This window comes from Mytilus edulis, chromosome 12, assembly GCF_963676685.1.
Source record: "Mytilus edulis chromosome 12, xbMytEdul2.2, whole genome shotgun sequence".
NCBI lineage: Eukaryota > Metazoa > Mollusca > Bivalvia > Mytilida > Mytilidae > Mytilus > Mytilus edulis.
Window position 1 is genome coordinate 76016376 of NC_092355.1, and position 18635 is coordinate 76035010.

An 18635-nucleotide genomic window follows, 5' to 3' on the forward strand; every position below is an offset into this window, starting at 1 on the left:
TGGACTCGCCTTCAAAAATCCTTAGTGAGAACCCTGATTTAAAATGATTTAACCAATTTCACATGTGGGGCGAGTTGGCAGGAGTAATATTAAACATGATTTAACCAATTTCACATGTGGGGTGATTTGATAAATCAGTTTGTGGTGGGTTTTTTTAAAAGTGGGCCGATTAGCCAGTGGGGCGACTTGTCCTGCTTCCATTTGAAGGCCCCCTTGAAGGTTTTGTATGACTATATGAACCATCTTTCACGTAAAACCCCCATGTGCATTTTGAATAGTTGGCAGATATGTTTCTTACTCCAGGCAAAATCTACCGGTATGAATGAAAAAGAAGTTTTCAATTAAGGCTCTGTGGCCATAACAGCTGTCTCATTAGCATTTTAACCACTTCCCATATTTGCAATTAAAACAATAGAAGAAAATTATTCAACGCAAAAACAAAACTTACTTGTAAATATGAAATTCTCTTTACGGTATGAGTTTTTCTCCTTGTTTGAGATTGTACAGTAGTACCTGTAACTGCTTATACCTATTTCTTATTCACTTTTGCTTGATAAACTCACTAAATATCATATACATTGTACCACATCTCCTTATTTTTATATGCATTCCAATAACATGAACAATTGTAATTCAATTCTATATACCAAAGCAAAATGAACTGCACCACTTTCATTCACTAGTATGCATCTTTTGGCAAAATACAAGACTTTGTTCTTAGATGACACAATTAATATAATATATATATTTATTGATAAAAAAATAAAATTTGGTATACAACTCTTTAACGGTATAAAAAAAAGCACAGCTGTGTCATAAATTGTGAAATTTGTGCTGAAAACATAGACATTGATGGTATTTGAGTAATTCCATATGTGAAGCTCAACATTAGCTCGTCAGTTAGTGGTGGACAGTTATAGTTCCTTTCTGCAGGCTAGGATGAATGACTTTTCAGGAAAACCAATTTCACAAATCAAAACTTTCCTCTAGCATGTCTAGATTTCTCCTACAATATTCATCCAGTTTAGTTCTTTTGTTTTAATTGGACACCGTCCTGATTTTTAATTTTGCAAACCATTCAGTCTCTTGCTTGCAAATGGTGCATGAAAATATGATGGGTATGGCAGTAGACAAGTCTCTTTAAAGTGGGTTTGTGCCCTGAAAAAAAGTTTTATAACTGAAGTTTAATTGAAACTTGTGCAACACATATACCTAAATAACTATATAGCATAGAAGAGAGCATCATTCGTGTCAATGTTTTGTTCCTGTTTACATTGTCATTGATATTTTTTCAGAAAGCCTGAGGCATAGCTCATGAATTCCTGTCATTAGACATTACATCCTAAATTAACATTATTACTGCTAGAATGATTATCAGTATGATATACGTCACTATCATTGTACAGCCCAAGTCTTCAGTATATATAATTGTTGCATTCATTCACTCCTGTGTTCAGTCCACTAGAAGCCCGATTTCAGTCTGAAACGGCCATTTTGGTCTGATCACATCTTGATTGACTGGATTTACCGCTAGAGAAATTCGTCCAGATATTTCAGATCGTTTAGTCGCCGTTCAGATCGATAGCCTCATCAGGTAAATCAGTTCGTTAAGGCGTATCAAGACGGAAAAGACTGAATCATCTAGCGGGTTGTTTAGACCCGTTAAGACCGTGTCAGACCAAAACAGACCATGGATACAAAGTTACGTCAAGATGTTGTCAGACCGTGTCCAGTCGTGTTCAGATTTTAATCTTTGGACACAAAACGAGTGAAACTTTCCCATTGTTTATCAGGGGTTGCTCCCCTTTTAAAAATAAAATAAAAGTTAGAAAGAAGACGGTTTATGTTAACTGAAAGTCTACCACGTCCCTTTAATCATGTTAATTAAATAAAAAAAATATTCAATTTGAATTCTTACTACATCCTATTTAACATGTTTTGTATATATTTTAAAAAATAGCTCAAAGTCATACTGCTGAACAAACCGCCGCGAAATGACTAAAAAAAATTCAACAGATTGCCGAAATAACATTTATTTATTGAATGTAAGCACCTGAACCTTTATATTAAAGGTTTACAAGTGATTACAATACATGTTTTTGCAATTACAGACTGTCGTGGGTGGTGAAAAATTTGTCATGTTGACGCAATAGATCATTTTAACACCCGTATTAAATAATTACGGATGTCGGCCGTGAACACACAGGCACTTGTCTCAGAAAATAAATTTCCTATATACCTTATTATAATAAGGTATATAGGAATTTTTTTTTTCTGAGACAAGTGCCAAAAAATTTCCTATATACCTTATTATAATAAGGTATATAGGAATTTTATTTTCTGAGACAAGTGCCTGTGCGTGAACACTTGAAAACGCGTGATCTTAATAATTATGTTTAATTAAATTTAAGATGTAACATTTTTTAATATTGTAAATGAATGCATTCATTTAACTTTTAATGTTGGCTATATAAATTGCATTTGAGTGAGGCAGGGAAAAATATATATATATATAACTAGAATCTATGTCTTTTCTCGTTTTCCGTTTACTGTCATGCCATTGTCCGTTCATTTTTGCCAGACTCATGCGTTTGACTTTCCATCTTTATTTTTCACTTAGTCTATAATTCGAGAGCCTTTTATAAAAAAAATATTACACACCAGAAGACTTTGTTAAAAGATAAAGTTTGAATATTATAGCAGAAAAAGGCCAGTGTACCTGAAGTACATTTGAAGACCAGGTTATATATATTACATGAATACAGCATAATAAAGCTGGTTTAATTTGAATTACTATCCATTAGTGACATTTTCTGACGATAATTAATCAAATCTGACAAGTTTGATTAAAAACGGAAAATAAGCCCGTAAACGATTTAACGTTACCGTACCCTCTTTACTTGTCGCATGTCGGCATCTTCAAATGGCAAATTTATTTTACACAAATTCGTTGACATGCCATGATGGTAGATGGACACTACATCACAATATAAGCTGAGCTGGAAATTACAATTGGTGAGTAGAAATGAATAATATTTTAAAACATGCCTATCAGACATGAGAATAATCATTGATCCGGCCAAGAGTTTGAAGGAAAGATGTTTACATTTGTTACATTTGTGCATACAGGTATGAATTGACTTTCTAATACACCACATTCTTGTACAGTAACTTGTTCAAAGGCAAAGTAAGAATTTGGGCTTGTAAAAAAAATTATTCCTGTGATTGGACGCCCCCCCCCTTTTTGGAAGATCAATGCATGATTTGAAAAAGGTACATATAAACTATGGTTTAAATCCTCCCTTTTAAAAAGGGCTGGATACACACCTGTTTATTGCCTAAACCATTGTGTGTATTCACAATGGTTTGGTTGGGGGGAGGGGGGCCTATTACCAGACCTAACCCCCTGATGGAGTAACCCTAGTCCAAATAATTATGACGTCTGGCAAGGCTATTTTATTTTTTTTCTGAGACGCCTTCCTAGGATGTCCCAGAAAAAATTTAAATAGCCTTGCCAAATGTCATAATTATTTGGACTAGAGTAACTCTACAATGGCTACATATTCATATTTATTGTATGTTTAATAATGTATTGATAACTGTCACGTCCTAAAATGTGCATGAAATATCTGTCACTGGATTTTTTATAACTCATAACCAACCAATCTTCACATGTATGTTACAATGATGATGCACCTATTTATATAGCCACTGGTGGGTGATGTACAATAATTATAATTTATCACATATTTGTTATGAATACCTTCAAGGCTTGGGTTTGCATATATGCAATAACCTCTAAATTGCCGGGGGCAAAAAAAGAGTATATTGATATTGTGCCCTGATTCCAAATGATGTGACAGCATTGCGTCCTTAACGACAATTTTTTACACTTTTGTGATAAGAAATTTAAGATAATTTTCCAGGCATGTTTCATTAAATTGCAGGCGCGGATCCAAAGGGGGGTTCCAGGGGTTGGGACCCTTTCTCTTTTTGAGGATCAATGCATTTGAATTGGGACATGTAATTGGAACCCCCCTTTGTCCTGGTTTTCAAAATGGCTGGACTCTCCCCTGAATTGTTATCAATGAATTGTTTTGCTCTAAATTTTGTAGAACTTAAATATAACATGTTATAATCTATGCATACCATTGCTTTGTCATGTATGTAGTAATATTCTACAAATTCTATTTTGAAATAAAAAAGTATTATTAAAAGAATTTGTTGAATTATTATTACTACAAATATCACAAATCAAATACATGTAGTTACTGTAAATTCAGAAATTATTGCTTGCAAATTATTGCGATTTTTTTTATTTTAGACTTAAATGCGATTTTAATTTTTACGATTTTGTGAAAAATCCTGTTTAATTCATATAAAATATCACAAAATGTGCGTTTAAGTTATTGCGTTTACAACTCAGTCGCATTTTTCGCAATTATAAAAACCTCACATTAATTTCTGAATTGACAGTAGTATATAAAATAGTATTAATGCTATTGACTTATTTAATTTTATACATGTTATAGAAGTCGCATGTAATACAAGTTATAAATACTTAATTCTTAATGTAAATTTTTTTTGTAGATAAGATATCACATTGGTTTGAGCATGATTCCCAGCAAGATTATGAAGGGGCATATATATCATATATACATAGGAAATATATAGTGTCACTAAATTACTCTCATACGGTACCTCACCTCTGTAGCTGTAAATTGCGAAACGGTGGATTCATTCATAATTTTGAGTTACTTATTGCAATTGGAAATAACGTTGATAAAGCTAACAGCATTATGCCATGATGTTGATGGGATGTTCTGATTGGACAAAAAGGAAATTGTGAATTGAACAAATAGCAAACTTGAAATTCATAGGGAAAAAAGTAGGAAATTGGAATAATGAAAATTCATAGTTTCAGTGATTATCTTACAATCATCATGATCATTGTCAATACTACAAGTGCATCATCATGATCATATATATCTGAATTCACCTTGGATAATTATACATTTAAAAAATAAGAATTTGGATATAATAAGAATTTCTGTGCTGGCGTTGCTACTGTTGGCCTCATGTACCACCAGCTGGGAGTGTTAAACCTTTTTGACCTTTCGTGAGGGTCTGTCACAGTCCGTCACAATTGGTTAGTGTCATATATGCATGATTATGGAAGTTTCACCAACCTAGACAAGCTTTACAGCCCTGGCACGGTTGTTGGTTGCACTTAGAGTCAAATGACAGCTTGCTGTATACATTTGTAGTTCAAATAGAATGAATGAATCTACATGTATGGTGACAATCTTCTAAATTACTGTTCATTCTGAAACTGGCATTTTATACTAGTACATGTAGTAGTCGAACATATTAAACAATACATGTACTTCAAAGTATCAATTTATTTTGTCTCGCCTTACATGAAAGTCATGAAAGTTGGTTGTATATATGCAAGAAATATGTATTACAGTCTTGGGGTGATGATGTAAGCTATTTTTAATAGAGCTTTACATTTATAAAAGCTAAAAGAGCTGGTTCAGGGAATGAGTGTAAAATATACTGTTACATTTTATTACATGTAATTGGATACATTTTATTGTATATGAGTACCTTGCAAGGTCTACTTGTCTGTCAGGTTAGGTTGACCTGACCTTAATTTTATTTCATGGATAATCTAAGTGATTTAGGTTATTTCAGTTTAATACAATGTTAACATGGTTAGGTTTGTTTCTCAGATACTTCGTAATGAAATTAGAGACTGGAAATGGGGAATGTGCCAATAAGACAACAACCTGACTACAGAGCAGACAACAGCAGAAGGTCATCAATGTTTGAATTGTTTCTCAGAAGCTGTAAGCTACATTGAACATGTTGGAAACAAACATAATTTTTGTTTTGCCTAAGGAGATATGGTATCAGGGGTGAATCCAGCCATTTAAAAAAGGGGGGTTCCCAACCCAAGACAAAAGGGGGGGTTCCAACTATATGTCTCCATTCCATGATCGTCCAAAAAAGGGGGGTTCCAACCCCCTGAACCCTCCCCCAGGATCCACCACTTGGTATGAATTTTGATGAGACGACTTGCATTACTTAAACTATAAACCATGTAGACCAAGTGATTTTTTTTTTAGTCACTATATAATAGGTCACTGCACACCCTTCAGCAAAGACCAAAAACTTAAACTTCATGATGAGCAGCCTATAAATGGCTCTGCTTGGAAAGAGCTAGGCTTCTAACAGAGTTACCGTAATGTAAAAAATTCAGACGAGAACCCAACAGTGATGACAGCTTGATTTATTCTTGTATACATGAGCTACAAACAAACAAATATGTGATATACAGCAATCAACAAAAACACTACAGACAAAAAATTAAGGGGAGACTATTTAAATATAAAAAAGAAGATGTGGTATGATTGCCAATGAGACAACTCTCCACAAAAGACCAAAATGACACAAACATTAACAATTATAGGTCACCGTACAGCTTTCAACAATGAGCAAAGCCCATACCGCCTAGTCAGCTATAAAAGGCCCCGATAAGAAAAAGTAAAACGATTCAAACGAGAAAACTGACGGCCTTATTTATGAAAATAAATGAACAAAAACAAATATGTAACCAAGGATTTGTATAGTGTCTCACTATACAAATCCTTGATGTAACACAAAAACAAACGACAACCACTTAATAACAGGCTCCTGACTTGGGTTTATTTACTTTAATGTAAAGTAAATAAAATTAACTAATGTCTTGTACAAGTATTACCCTGACGTTCCGTGAAAATTGTTTTCAAAAATCTAATTTGTCCATAATTCTTTTATGTAATAAACTTATTTAAATAAATTCAGACCTTCACCTGTCTGATCACCAGCATGGCTAAAGGTATTACTCCCAGATGTATTGGCAGGTGACAACTCCAGGTATTCAAGCGATTTCCTGTCGGACTTGCAAGTTCATGCATCATTTCACTTCTGTCAGTGTACACGACCGAAAACTTGAATCTTTCCATTTTAAACTTTCAGGTGCATAGGTAATCATTTGATAATATACATCTCTGTCATGCGTGTCCGATAGTGATACACTAGTCATTACTGTTTATAAATAACATTTCTGGTGTAAAGAATATTATTCATAAAAATTTAAATAATTCCAAAAAAGAGATTTGATAAAATAAAAATTTGCTTACACATTTTTTCCAATGGGGAAATGTAAGTACTCGTTGTCAAAAGTAAAGGCCAGTTTGAAACATACAAGAAAAATTGATTTAACAAAAATATATATATATATATATACGCACTTAACGACCATTCTTTTATACGCCTTGATAGAAAGTTACGGAACTATAGATAGTTGCAATTTAAAATTATATACATTTTTACATTGAACATAAGAAAGAAATAAAATTGAGAATGGAAATGGGGAATGTATCGAAGAGGAAGCGGAAGGTCACCAACAGGTCTTCAATGCAATGTAATGAGAAATTCCCGCTCCTGGAGGTGTCCTTTAGCTGGCCCCTAAACAAATATATACAAGTTCAGTGATAATGAACACCATACTAATTTCCAAATTGTACACAAGAAACTAAAATTTAATAATACAAGACTAACAAAGACCAGAGGCTTCTGACTTGGGACAGGCGCAAAAAATGCGGCGGGGTTAAACATGTTTATGAGATCTCAACCTCCCCCTATACCTCTAGCCAATGTAGTAAAGTAAACGCATAACAATACGTACATTTAAAATTCATTCAATTCAAGAAAAGTCCGAGTCTGATGTCAGAAGAAAATAAGCAAAATGACAATTAAACATAAATAAACATGCAATTTGCCCCCTCCCTTTTTGGGAAAAAAATTGGTTGCTTATATAGGGAATCACTGAACCGTGACTGGAGCGGTCCCTCTCTTAGGTCAGTCAGTGGGCCATCACTTACGAAAATTCCTGGATCCGCCACTGAGCATGTTATCATGGAATGTCGATGGACTATTGTATACCAAAAGAAGAAGAAGAGAACCAATTGGAATTAAAAACAGGTCGATATTTAACCTGCTCTGGTTCGTCGAAGTAATGGACAAAGTAAAATCACAGATTTCTATTTAAATAAAATTGTTCTCGAACAAAGGAAGGAATTCGTCATCAAAATTGTTGGGTATAATGTATTATAATGTGAACATCGTTCTGAAGTACTGTATGCCAAATTTTCTGTTCCAACATGCACGTTATATATATGCTACTGGACGTCCCAAGAGAATTTTCTGTTCCGACATGCATGTTACCAAGAGATGTGAATATTTTCTTGGAAAAGTATTCAGTAACAAAGTTTCAAATTAATATCGGGATTTATTTTCTTTCTTGATATATTCAGTAACAGCAAAAAGAATAACTTGACTGCTTGTCCGCTAAATTGGGCTGTTCTTGCCAGATAAAAGACTTATAGTTATATAACTCGAAAAACTTTTAATTTGTATTTTTTTTTTTTTTTTATTTTCATCACTAGATAGCTGAAATTTATTGGGAAACTTGCATTTCGGGCATATTCTTTGCTTCTTAGTTCGAATTAAAGAGTGTTATAAACTTTTTCAAATGTTGAATACGCAACCAACAAATGGAAGTTTTTAACGACCTTGACTGGCTATACAGCCCTTGCACGGTCGGCCCTGGCTTGCGCCTTTTTGGGCATTAAATAATTTAATATGTTTACCATGTGGTAATTTAAATAATTTAGAATGATAAGAAAGTTTAATAAAAACAAAAATTTAAAAAGCAAAAATTTGGATAAATAAATGAATAAAAAAAGTAAAAAATTTAAGATTAAGTAAATAATACAATAATAAAAGAATATAATACGCAACCAAATCTCCAAGTATTATTTATGTTTCTGGTACAGGCGTTTGATTGGGTATTAGTTTGAGGTAGGCGTGTTTTCGGAAACATTCCTCCAATCAGACCTATTTAACATACATGTGTGCGCTGATGCGTGTACACTGGCTATTGTAACGGCACGTGTGACTGTCTCATATCGAAATCTGTCGAGCGTGACCAATGTTTATTGTAGAATTTTTTGTCATGTGGTCAAATTATTTGACATACAAGTTTTAAATTTGCATTTTGAAAGATTATTTTCGGAAGTTGTCCCGTATATACTATTCTAAAGTGTTAGAGAAAAAAAAACAAGACTTTAAAGGAAAGATACATATCAACGGAGAATATAACCTGAGAAAACTATACTAGTCTACTAGTATAATAGTCAAAGATATAAAACATGTATTATATGGCTCTGATATGAAATTTAACGTGTTCTGGAAAATTTTGACAAAATATAATTGCACGAATTTTTAATCGATCGCTGACCTTTAATTCTAGAAGTGACTTGTGACTGTTATAAACATGCAGAGACAATTCTATGCATTATGGTTTAAGTTTACAATGAACACACTATAGTTATACATTTTCCTTTTAAATATCAAATAGACAAGCACCTTTCGGATAGACTTGCTTTTTCTTTCTTTTCGTAAAAATTATCATTCGTCCATTTAGAGACATAAATTACAAATTATATATGTCTCTGGTTTATTATATTTGATTACTTCAAAAATGCTTCAAAATACTATGAGCCTGTATTGGGGTCCCAACCGATCACACAAAAAAAAGGGGCGAGTTCCAACTATATGTCCCCGTTCAAATGCATTGATCGTCTTATAAGTTTATGACTCAACGGTTTCCTCCAACAATATGGTTTGATAAATTTCTTTCGAAGTTCATTACTTTTCACATACTAAAATAAAATGATATTCATCGTCAAATACTTGTTTATCACACATAATACAAAATCTCGGATATGTCTCAATATTATAAAATCGACAAGTTTCTATATTCAAACAGTGAGCAGATATATGCGGTATTTACAAATGAATGGTTTTATAAATATAATTTACAGCATGATCTTAATAAAATTGTTGGGGTCAAATACATCTATGCAACATACATTTAGGCGAGTCTTCAAAAAATAGTACATTTCACTATTAAAGCTACCGTTTAATCTATCTTTGAATTCAAATTAAAACAAATTCACTTTTTTTACACCCTGATGTAACCGTATTTTTAAAGTGTTGTCATCCGTATCAATAAATTGTTTAATAAAATTGAAGTGCATGAGTATTATTAACGTCTAGGATAAGTGTGAGATTTCTCTGTTGATGGGAATAAACAAAATTTAGCTGAATTTGTATTATTTAAATTAATTAAAAGGCAAGCTAGTGTGTGTTTGAAATGATATTGTTGAAATGGATTTATAGCATGAAAAATGTGTGTAACTGATTTTACGTTGACTTGGACTGCGAATTTGAAAATAATATATTTGTGAAATCACATTCTACAAGATGACATATTTTGTAAGTACGTTTAATATACTCTATAACCTTTCATTCTAATTATAGTATCTTTGAAATGCATTTTATAGCGGACTATGCGGTATGGGCTTTGCTCATTGTTGACGGCCGTACGGTGACATATAGTTGTTAATGTCTGTGTAATTTTGGTTTCTTTTGGACAGTTGTCTCATTCGCAATCATACCACATCTTCTCTTTTATATTTATATAGCTATTACTTGCAACTGCCACATGTACATGTTCTAGACTCGTGTCGCTGAAAGAGGTCTCCTTTCAAGTTTGAAAATAGGTGGAAAAAAAGCCACACCCACTTATAAGATATACACATGCTCTCAGTCTGACTGTTGCATTTTGAACAAACGAGTGAAAGTCCAGCGCCATGTAGAACAAAATAGTTTCAACATTCATTTATCTATATCATGATCTTGACCTGCATGGATATATGCATTTAACTTGCAACTGTACGGTTAAACAAACCGGTTATTAATGGCTGCACAAAAATCTTTAACCTCAGACAAAACATGAAATTAACTGTTCAGGAAAAACGAAGTCCATCTAGTAGTAAAATACGGAAAAATGAAAATAAATATATGCAAAATTTTCCCCTGGATACTGTGTTTTGGACATAAAGAAGCCAATGTCCCAATTTCCCGAAATTCCATTATGTTTGACAACGATTTTGTTGTAAAACAAAACTTTAACCACAGACTGAACCTAAATGCTGAATTAGTCGGCGTGAATGCTGACGACGGAACCTTTATTTTTTACCAATTAATTAAATGAAATTGTGCCATATTTACCTGTAAATATTTTTTTACCTATAGCAAAAGAAAAGCAAATGGTATGTTGTCAGAGCTACCTTAAAAAAATAATAAATCCAGAGCTCGTCAAAATTGAAGAAGAAAACTAAGAAAAGAAAGATTTAAAATATGTGCGTCAGTAAATGTATATAGAGAGAAGAAAACTTCACCGGCTCAACTTAAATTCCAGCCGAATTTCACTGAATAGTGGATGCTATTGGTGTTGTTACAAACAAAGATGATGACTTTGTATTGTGTAACGATCCAGAAAGCGGGATCATTTTATTAGGATGCAAAGCTAATTTAAAATTTAAAATTTCTGTGTACAATTTCAGAGGAAGTTTTTGCTGGTATAAAATTTGTCCAAAATATTTCAAACAACTTTATACTATACATGCATGGCTTCAAGATAGGACATTATATATGTGTCTATTCTCAACTACAAATACCAGCCTTTAGTTCAATGATGTACAGAGACATTTTAAGGTGTAACTGTGTACATTTATACAAGTGAACGTTTTAATTCAGCATACTTTTTGTTATTAAAATGACTTTAACTCCGCCAGTCGGTAAACTGTCGATCCCGAGCCCGGATAAAGAAGGAGGGAAGTCAATCATTTAGTTATTTTATATAAATAAAAAAAAATTGGCGCAATTAGATGATTATTTTATTGGCGCAAATGATACCTATAGTTTTGAAATTTAAGTGGCGCCAAAGAAGTATTGGCGCAATTAAGTTGTGGCGCAAATGAGTTACTTTTTGGCACAAAAAGATATCGCCCGAAATAATAGCCTAAACCCTTTCAAACTATTCTATTAAGTCTCCATGCCATATGGCATAGGTTATGATTAGCCCTAGGGGAAAAACAGTCAAATGAATGGATAATTATTACAAGTACGTGTATTCCCGACAAACAATGACAATTACCAAATTCGTTCATTACGTGTAAATGAATGCATTTTGTAAAAACATTAAATCTGTATTTATATAACTGTACAAATCACCCATGCAGAAACATATATACACATGGAAAAAAGTATTGCAACACCTTAATTTTTTAAAACATGAAAAATTAGTCTCTTATTTTGGATGGAATATGATAAAATATTTGTAAAATAATATTGAAACGTAGTTAATGATAACATTGGCTTTAAATCGAACAAAAAATGTATGAAAAAAAAGGTTTTTTCGAACTAAAATTTTTATAACAAAATGAAGTGTTTTTTGTACAAAAGTTTTACTGTAGACGAACTTTACAATGTCAGACATTTCAAAATTAATCTTTAGAAGATTGTTCACATCATGGTTGGTCGTTATACGCCAAAGAATTAGTACTTTGAGCGCAGCTTCCATTCAATACGACGAAAGCAAGCGATCCATGGTAAAAAAGACATTTAAAGGGCACATATTTATCTTTCGTCTGACAGCACGTATACACCGCAGTTATCGTGAATTATATAAACATATAAAAAAAAAATAACATTATTTTTTTAAGACAAAACAGAGAAAAGAACTGATAAGTGCGGGTATTCCATGCGCCTTGCCTCCTTTATGTTTCGATATTTTAGAAATTAATTATTCTTTTATCTATTATAACACGTGAAAACTACACCGGTGAGTTCCATATATGTCTTCAACTTACAGCTGGTCCTGAAAATGCATGAAATATTTGCCACTGGACTTTTAACAACCAACAATCAATCACACTACAACTTAAAGTATATATAGTAGTGAAATACAAAATGAATACTAGTATTATAATGATACAATTAGCAAAATAAATAGAATACAAATACACACTACTTTATTTAACTGACATAATTTAAAGGAATACTCTGTAAACTATATAAGTAGAGAAGCGAAAAGTTTCTTTTGAATACTTAACAAACTTCCGAACAGTTCATGTTTTTTTGCTCAATTTAAAATCTTGAAAACATAAGCATGTATATTAAAAACTGACGATCAGACATCACTAATACGTGTATACACAAATTCATTAATTCTTTATTAACGTTTAGCCCTACGGCACCTTTCTATTAAGAATGATGATGAGAGTAATTGTAATATATAATAGGCATGTACTTTCTTACGTTACGGATCATTGATTTTGTTACCTGTTGACCCGGTTGATTACTAGCACGTGCCATCGAACTCAACCATTTTAACTAAAATAGATTTTGTTTAAGTTAACGCCATATGTATACTAAGTACAGTATACCTATCATATGGATTAGAAAATGCATATTTTACGGTGATACTTTAACACTGTCCCGACAGAGACTGAATGAATGCAGTATGATGATCAGGTTTCGGGATCCGAGAAGTCTTTTTTCGAATTTCCGGATGTCGGGAATATTTTTTTCCAACTTAAATAGAGTAAATCTCACTAAATTAATACACATGCAAACAAAAAGCAACAGCTTCAATGGTTAACTAGGACATATATCAACAGAAAACGAATTAAAGCAAATGTCATACATAAAACCAAAATATGCATGTGTTAATTTGCCTCCGGTGCATTTCTGTGGATCCTTAACTTTTTTAGGTTACGTTTAGGATTTTCCGTTACTAATCTTCAAATACGAAAAACATTTTCACCGGTGTTCACAACATTTTAAGGTTTATGGCATACATTCTGGTGTGTATACAATTAACATACGTCCTTGCATTTAATTACCAATATACATATATATAAACTAACATTTATTAAAAAATAAACAACATATATAGACGAATAATTTATTAGTTCCTCGACAAAACAAGAAAAGAAATAAAGAATCAACAGAAGATTTAATTTTTCTTTGTAATTAATCAAAATAATACTTCAAACAAATCCTAATATAAAAAAAAACCATATATACAAATTAATCTAAAATGCATTATCGAGTAGAAGGGGCGCAACTCGTGTTATCAAACCGGTATACTAAACGGATCTAAACAGGGTCTGAACATGTTGAACGTAATTGTGTATCAATGGTCTGTTTCGGTCTGACACGGTCTTAACGGGTCTAAACAACCCGCTAGACGATTCAGTCTTTTCCGTCTTGATACGCCTTAACGAACTGATTTACCTGATGAGGCTATCGATCTAAACGGCGACTAAACGATCTGAAATATCTGGACGAATTTCTCTAGCGGTAAATCCAGTCAATCAAGATGTGATCAGACCAAAATGGCCGTTTCAGACTGAAATCGGGCTTCTAGTGGTCGTTCAAAAATTTCTAAACATCAACAAAGAACTTTAATAACAACAAGAAAACACTAGAAAAGATACGTACATACAACCCGTGTTTAAGTGTATTTGAAAGAGAAATAAATCTGGTTAAACGATGTAAAAAGGAGAAATATATCTGGTTAAACGATGTATAAAGGAGGAAAAATTGTAGATATTGCATTAGGATGCGTTCTACCTAATAGCACGTGGATATGTGTTTACATATTTAGACTTGACCCAGTATGACCCGTTCCTTGTAGGTCACCGCCGTCGTTTAAACACTTGACTACAGTCGTGTATAAGCTAGACAATAAAAAGCTTAAGCCTGTACTATTTGTGTGAAGTAAATGTGTTTGTTCTGTACATTTAAATTGTTTTACCTGATAGCAAGAACGTATATCTATCCGTTTCCTTCTCAATTCACTTTGTCAAATTCTTCGAGCTTCTTCAAAACATACGTATTACTGCGCCCGGAAGTGAAAAAAATATGAGAAATCCTCGTAAAATAATACTATTTTCAATTTTGTGGAATCCATTTTGTTATATTAATTATACAAAGATAAAAAAAGTTACGATTAATTATGAATTTGCATATCATTATACGGAACGTTTATGGACTATTTTTTAAGTCAATCATTTTGGCGGTAAATCATGTACACATACACACGTAGATTGGCTGGTACCCGATTGTAATGTTACACATCAAATATACCAAATAGCTTATACCCGGAACGTAGTACCGGGAACCAGGATACTACGACGATAACATACATAACTAATACCGAAATTGAAAACGCTTTACAGTTTCTCGTTCATAAACCGAATTCCGCTTTGAATTATAGAAGATGCAATATTAATCATGTTCAGTCGACTTTTCATTGTTATATCAACGTCTGAACTAATTAAAGAATCTTTAGATGTCAGATAACACTTGAAATTGACCCGACCTCTTTCCACACGGAATATACAACTATTGATAGTTTGTAGTCAGGTTGACTGCTTATAATGCAAAATACACACTTATAACAAGTTCTATAAAACGAACAATATACACTGATCGTTTCTTTAGTCCCCAATGTAAATGAAAGAAACAAAAACCATATCATACCATAAAAAGAAGAGGAGAAATTCGAACATTTCCGGATCTATTTCTGGCCAAAAGACCCCCAGCATGGATTGCGTATGAAAAGATGAACCTCATGACTTAAAAGTCAGGCCTTAAAGCACTGCCTTTAAAAATCCATTGTGTAGTTTAATTACGTACACTTCGCCTTAAAATAAATCAAACTTTTAAAGACAGCTTAAATAAAATGTATATACATTATTTACAGGTTATATATTGGAATGAATCTGAGGGTCAGAAAGAGACTACAAAATTAGAAAGATACGATTTGACATACAAAGAACTAAAACAGGATATCAATGAAGGCACCCTTAAGATAATGTAAGTATAACAAAATTAAATAATTTTAAGAATCAAATTGAATTATTTTAAGAATCAAATTGAATTATTTTAAGAATCAAGTTAAATAATTTCAACAATCAATCTTAAAAATCAATAATTTGTTTTGGTCATTTGTATATCCTCTTTTCTGTTGTTATGAAGTCACAAACTGTTTTCTTTTTTTTATTTTCAGAAATTAATTTTTAAAACAGACTATAGTGTATTTTGATTAATGATTGACAGTAAGTAGTAAAAAATAAGCAAGAGTTACCTCTCTTTGATAAGTTTTTTTTTGGGGGAAATGCCTTATGATACTATATTTCAAACCATTAATATGAAGCTAAAAATACTCTCCAATCAGAAAACACTATTCTAGCATTAAAAGTGAAGGACCCCTGGTGTCAATTTTGTGTAGGAAGTTCAGTTTTAGTGATTTTGATTTTTTCTCTTGAAGTAGCTACTGTTAAATAAATCTTACCTCATTCCAATCCTCCATTATATCCTAAAAATAGAAAAGAAAACTTATATTCAATATATACATTACTGTTGAGTTATTATTGAGGTATCATTGAGTTATTATTGAGGTATTATTGAGTTATTATTGAGTTATTATTGAGGTATTATTGAGGTATTATTGAGGTATTATTGTTACTGCTAAATGTATTGATGGGATGTAAAATACTGACCTAATATTTTCAGATACTTATTTCATTCAAATAATATATATAATTGTATTAAAACAGTAATTTTTAATGACTTAATGACCTGACCTCAAAACCTTGAAGATCTGATAACATACCTAAATGAGACACTAATGTATTCTACAAGCAGGGTATGATTCTTTCCACATACAGTACCAATAAAGTAATGGATGTAGTTAGAAGTTGTGTACCATGTATTTGTTTTTCCTTCATTTTTGTAGTACAAAGTAGGCTGTTATTTTTTTCTTTTGAAATGTTTCACATTTTATCATACTAAGGCTTTTTGTAGATGAATACACGGCATGGGTTTTGCTTATTGTTGAAAGCTATTGTATGACCTGTATTTTTTTTTATATCTTTGTCCTATGGTCTAGGAATAATTGTATCATTGTTAATCATTCCACATCTCCTTGTTTTTATATGGTATGGGTTTTGCTCATTGTTAAAGGCTGTTGGACAACCTGTAATTGTTTATACCTTTGTTTGGTCTATGGATACTTGTATCATTGTTAATCATAACATGAACATGAACATTTTCTTTGTACAATGAATGTTGTATAATTTCACATTATTGAAGAAGTTGCACAGCAAAAACAAAAATTGCTAACAATCTACAAATCAACATTATTAAGCTGTTCATCAAATATAAAATCATTACCTTCCATAGAAGCCAAGAAAAAGAAATTTTCATTGTACAATTAGTGTTGTATAATTTCAAATTATCAGCCAATAGGAAGTGGCTGTATGGCAGATGTGAAAACAGGAAGTGGCTGTATGGCAGATGTGAAGACAGGAAGTGGCTGTATGGCAGATGTGAAAACAAGCAGTGGCTGTATGACAGATGTGAAAACAGGAAGTGGCTGTATGGCGGATGTGGAAACAGGAATTGCGGTATGGCAGATGTGGAAATAGGGAGTGGCTGTATGGCAGATGTGAACACAGGAAGTGGCTGTTTGGCAAATTTGAAAACAGGCAGTGGCTGTATGGCAGATGTGAAAACAGGAAGTGGCTGTATGACAGATGTGAACACAGGAAGTGGCTGTATGGCAGATGTAAAAACAGGCACTTAGTGGCTGTATGACAGATGTGAAAACAGGAAGTGCCTGTATGGCGGATGTGGAAACAGAAAGTGGCTGTATGGCGGATGTGGAAATGGGAAGTGGCTGTATGGCGGATGTGGAAACAGGAAGTGGCAGTATGACGGATGTGGAAACAGGAGGTGGCTGTATGACAGATGTGAAAACAGGATTGGCTGTATGGTAGATGTGGAAACAGGAAGTGGCTGTATGGCAGATGTGGAAATAGGAAGTGGCTGTATGTCGGTTGTGGAAACAGGAAGTGGCTGTATGTCAAATGTGGAAACAGGAGGTGGCTGTATGACAGATGTGGGAACAGGAAGTGACCGTATGGCAGATGTGGAAACAGGAAGTGGCTGTATGGCAGATGTTGAAACAGGAAGTGGCTGTATGACAGATGTGAAAACTTCATTTTAAGAAGCAGCAAATATTAATGTTCAAGTCTTTGGTTAACTGTCCAGGGTTCAAACCCACCACCTCACACACTTAAGTTGAACACAATATACCACAACACCCTGAAGATCAATGAGGCGGTTTTTAGGAAATGTTTTGCATACATGTCAAGTGACATGATATTCGCGTGTAATACACGCTTTTTCAACAGTTTACACGCGAGGATTTTGTCACATGGCGTGTACACGCTTTTCACCACTTTACACGCAATTACACGCTTTTTCGTTCTTTTCATTTTTTGTCGCTAATTAGTGAGACCGGTCGTTAGTGATATCGCTATTCTCGGGTTTTTTCCTTATTCGGCGATAAATACCGAAAAATTCGAAGTAATTGTTTGGCTGCCGTATTGTTTATTTTTCTACATGGACAAACTGTAAAAGGTAAGTAGTTTGTGATTAGTTTTAACGATTTTGTGACTTTCTTTCAAATTCACTTTAATGGGGAAATGTGGCACAGAAAGAGGTCACTTTCAGGGCCTGTACCGTCGTCTAAAGTTAAGCCAAAACGATGTGTACGGCAAGATTCAAGATTTTATAAATTATATTTTGGAGTTCGAGTT

The 18635-nt window shown here is 33.1% G+C and overlaps 1 protein-coding gene and 2 long non-coding RNA genes across 3 annotated transcripts; 2 read left to right on the top strand and 1 right to left on the bottom strand.

The window, feature by feature from the left end:
* Positions 1-735: 735 nt before the first annotated feature.
* On the bottom strand, positions 736-15135 carry LOC139499131 (uncharacterized). The gene is made up of 2 exons (XR_011658115.1): positions 14783-15135; positions 736-1158 (listed from the first exon to the last, which is right to left on the bottom strand). It is a non-coding gene; the product is annotated as an uncharacterized lncRNA (long non-coding RNA).
* Positions 1466-5718, top strand: LOC139499132 (uncharacterized). Its single transcript, XR_011658116.1, has 2 exons — positions 1466-3015; positions 4591-5718. It is a non-coding gene; the product is annotated as an uncharacterized lncRNA (long non-coding RNA).
* A 2489-nt stretch (positions 15136-17624) lies between the features above and the next one.
* Positions 17625-18040, top strand: LOC139497848 (uncharacterized). Its single transcript, XM_071286087.1, has 2 exons — positions 17625-17772; positions 17811-18040. The coding sequence occupies exons 1-2, from the start codon at positions 17625-17627 to the stop codon at positions 18038-18040; spliced, it is 378 nt and encodes a 125-aa protein (XP_071142188.1).
* The last annotated feature ends 595 nt before the right edge of the window (positions 18041-18635 follow it).

Excerpts from the sequence above, each read along its gene's own strand:
- LOC139497848 (XM_071286087.1), top strand. The coding sequence starts at position 17,625 with ATGACAGATGTGAAAACAGGAAGTGCCTGTATGGCGGATGTGGAAACA. Across the intron at positions 17,773-17,810 it reads TGTGGAAACAGGAGGTGGCT|ATGTGGAAACAGGAAGTGGC; the intron begins GTATGACAGATG and ends GCTGTATGGTAG.